The 4035-nt window shown below is 41.4% G+C and overlaps 1 protein-coding gene across 3 annotated transcripts; it reads right to left on the reverse strand.

Annotated features, from left to right (window-relative positions):
* Positions 1-1470: 1470 nt before the first annotated feature.
* LOC128892672 (homeobox protein prospero-like) lies at positions 1471-3980 on the reverse strand. Of its 3 annotated transcripts, XM_054153210.1 has the most exons (3): positions 3535-3980; positions 2048-2366; positions 1523-1557 (listed from the first exon to the last, which is right to left on the reverse strand). In XM_054153210.1, exons 1-3 carry the CDS (start codon positions 3766-3768, stop codon positions 1538-1540), a joined length of 573 nt encoding a protein of 190 aa, XP_054009185.1. In that variant the 5' UTR covers positions 3769-3980; the 3' UTR covers positions 1523-1537. The 3 variants fall into 3 exon arrangements, with proteins under 3 accessions (XP_054009184.1, XP_054009183.1, XP_054009185.1); XM_054153209.1 differs by having other exon boundaries at positions 1471-2324; XM_054153208.1 differs by having other exon boundaries at positions 1472-2366.
* Positions 3981-4035: the final 55 nt, after the last annotated feature.

Below are 4035 nucleotides of genomic sequence, written 5' to 3' on the forward strand. Positions count from 1 at the left end.
CTTTATGACAATATACTAGTCACGAGTAGCAAGTGGCCTTTAAATCATTTATCCCTATGCTTTTATTAGGTGGACTGCAAAGTAATGTCGTTTTTCAATTTGAAATACTTGTTTATCACTCACTAGCTCATTGACTTTTATCGATCTGGCATTCACAATTTGTACACTAAACGGCAAAAGGCTGTCGATAATGAGGTCGATTACATAATTGTTTAAAAAAAGGAATTTATTAAAAATTTATTTGTATTTAATGTAAAATAAACGACATTACTTTCCAGTCCACCTAATATCTATAGTAGCACTAGCCTAGGAGATAAAAATTATTTTGTACGATTCAGTGCATTTCATAGGAAAAGCATTCTTTTAAGTGACCTTTTTCACGTACTCTTCATTTTGTATTTAGTAGTCTTGCAATTCTTGAAATCAACTTCAACTATTTACCTATTTCTTCGATTCACATCAGCCACGCATACAGACGAGCTAAGTAATAAAAGGTCGCGGGCGAAATAACGGAAAAACGGCGAGAATAAACGAAATATTTCATCGTTGCACAACGGTGCGCGCCCGACGGCATTTCATCGGGCTCGTTTCCTCGCACAAATGCATTCCGATCGGGGAAACATTGTCCCGTTTCTTCGCGAATCAACGCGCACTTCCGTCGACGATTCGTCGCTCGACCATAACCGAAAATCGGATTGCCCCGTTCCCTTTCCTATCGGCGGCGAACAAAAGCCCCGCTGGTACCAATCGCAAACAGGAACATAAAGCCATAACTCCGCAAACGTTTCCGTAGACTGGCAACCGAGGGTAGCGGTTAGCGATGAGATCAAGCACCTTGCGAGCAAGTATCGGATCCCCCTACCGTACCCTCTATAAATACTTCCGCGAACGAAAACGGGCTTTCGAGTAAACCTCGAACCTAACCGAGGAACGTTCGAACCGTTTGTAAGTACTTCGGGAAACAAAAGCTGCGCTTCCGAGTATACTTATACTATGACCCGTGTATGTTCGAAACTACGGGCGCGTCTTGCTCATCGAAGGTTGATAGAGTACTATGCGAATATAAAAAGATGAAGGGTTGGATCGGTAACGGTACAGTTTCTTTGATTATATTAGGTCGTCCTAAAAGTTCATACCACTTATACCTCTGCTGCTCGAATTAATATGTGAAACTTAAGTGTTATAAAAAAAAGGTAATCTCTCTGATTTTACAATTTTTTCTCAGCTCTCTGACATAATTGCTATATCGTCACTATAATATTTCTGTAGATTTTTATTTATTAATTATCGATACAGTCTTCAGTACGAAGTTATGAGACGACCTAATACTACGGAATTATGTTTTGCTTGGTAAATATTCCGTTAATTATGGTAGGTGTATATATATTATATTTGTATAATATTTATTTTAATGCAAGAATTTATATTATAATGTAGAATCTATAAAATAATCTAGGAGATCGTATTTTCACCAGTCAGACCCACTAGCCAACTTTCTATCTCTGCATAGTAGGTACTCGATTCCTATTCCAATGATCTACAGCATCGAACACGATTCTACGTTACGGTATAAATTATAAGATAGTATTCAAATATTACATAAATATAATAAACTTGTATCCACTATATTTTATATAATACACCTATTATATTTAATATAGTATATAACAAACGAAATGTAATTCTACAGTATAATCAACAAAATTGTACCCTCGAAGATATCGGTCATTATCCCCTCTAATAACAAATACAAAAGGTACACCCACACCTCCGTACCATAACCCTTTCCAATCTATGTGCAATTCACCCAAAGCAATCCGAAACAAATTTAATTTCTTTCCTTCTACCGCACCTCGATCGTCGAACATGATCTCATCGCTAGCGAAGACCGTTACACGATGTCGTCTCCTCTCGTCGACGTATAAACATCTAAGGAAAATGATCTGAACTCGCCGTTCGGGAGTGGCCCGATGCAGGAATAAATAATTCACAGACGGGATCGGCTGGTCCGTCAAAGGTAAAAGCAAGTAACGGCGGAAGTACTTACCGGAGATGGGATCCGCGCCATCGAGCTTCCTGTCTAAGGAGACGTTCTCGTGAGCTGCTTCCTTGCTCGTCCTTGGACGACATCCAGAGTTCGATTCGCCCGTACCGATCCCATCTTGGCTCTTGTGATCGTTCCTGAGATGATCGTTTCTCTCGTTCACCTTGGTACCGACACCGACCTTCGATGATGTTTTGCTAACGATACCACCGGCGTTTCCGTTCAGGTTAGCGTTCACGTTCACGTTCCCGTTACTATTCGCTGATACGTGATTGTCGGCCTGGTGAAACAGACAGGACGTCTTCCGTGGAACCTTGTCGCACTAACGTACACAAAGAAACGTTAAACGAACACGCGTTCGACGTGTCCAATGTCGGAACAATTTGTTCATTTTTCTTCGCTGATATATCGCGTCGTTTCGCGCGAAATTTGGGAGAAAGAAAGTAAAAAATCTGTGATTTCACTGTAGATCGTTGTCTCGATGGTTACTATCGCAGTTTAAGTTAGGAACACGTAATGAAATAGAATTATAAAGTAATCGTAAAATTGATCGTTACAGATATTGACGAAAACGTTGCCCATTCTGCCGAATACATACCTTTGCTATTCTAATTAAATTTCTATGAATGCTTTATAACGTATTCGATTGTTTCCGATAATAATAGTAACATAATAGCTAAAACAACATTTCCGTGCCATCATTGGAAGTGTTTATCGACATAACTTCAATCGAGACAATGATCTACAGTGAGATCCGTTATAACGGGACATGATCAAGCGTACCCGACGAAAATTCAAAGTCGATTTTCTCGAATGCAAAGCCACGTATGAAAAATTTTTATTCTATATATTCGACTTATTTTTTCGTGTAGAATCCCCCCTCCCTTTTTCGTTTGTACCGCCAGTTACCGAACACCCTGTACATAATACGTCACAGAATATATTGAATACATTAACATTTTCGCTGCGGATGACGCACATGTGCGTCCAACTGAACAGTTATCATTTTTTTTGTTCGGCAATCATATTATATATAAAATAAGTTACCACAGATGTATGTTTTTCAAAATAATCATATTAGAACATTTGTAAGAAATTTTTCATTAAAAAAAATATCATAATTGCATCTCCCAGGGAACGGCTACTTATTTTCTTCCGCAGCGAAAGTGTTAAAAAACAAAATTTTGAAGACTCTTTCGAAAGATCCTTTATATTTGCAGCGGTGTCGACGCTTCAAGAAAGCTATAAGAATTTCTAATGAGGTCTAACAATACCAAAAATGACACGTTTCCAAAGTTAGACTATTTGAAACCAAACAGGGGGTTAATTCTCTTTCGCGTGTGTCCCGATCGCGCTGATTATGCAACATAGGGTTAAAACGATCCCGACAGGAGTTCTCCTACCAGTATTGAAGTCGCCCACGGGGAGGATCGAATTTGATTCGGGCGCCCGTCCGCAAACAGCCGCCCACAATGAATTAATCGACTCACCGTGGTGGTCATGCAGGTCGACGAGGATGAGCGGACGACGACGATACGATTCTGATTGTGATCATTGGAGGCAATCGTGGACACGGCGGCATGATTGGCGAGCCCATGTGTCTCGTGAACGTTATTGGAGCCAGCATTGGAATTGGTGTTGCCGGTAGTGACGTTGCCGCCTAGGGAAGTCTGCCTGATCACCAGAACGCTGCCAGCCGGCTCCAGCACGACCACTTGCCTCATCCTCGACGCGTGGCCTTTTCAGTCTTCCCTGTCGCTGTTGCTGACGAAGAAGGAGAACGTGCACAGGTTGCGCGAGAGCTCCCTTGAAAACGATCCTCCTTCTTCGGCTGATCCAAGTATCCGACGGGAAATGCGTTCTCCAGCCTCCACCTCTCGGCTCTTAAAGCTCCAGCGCGATTGCTGCCACCTGCTCCTCCTGTACACACGTACACCAAGACGACCCCCCGATATTAAAGCTGTCGTCTTAAAGGATGATCCTACCCCGAT

The sequence above is a fragment of the Hylaeus anthracinus genome, unplaced genomic scaffold (genome assembly GCF_026225885.1).
Source record: "Hylaeus anthracinus isolate JK02 unplaced genomic scaffold, UHH_iyHylAnth1.0_haploid 13693, whole genome shotgun sequence".
In the NCBI taxonomy this organism is placed as follows: Eukaryota; Metazoa; Arthropoda; class Insecta; order Hymenoptera; family Colletidae; genus Hylaeus; species Hylaeus anthracinus.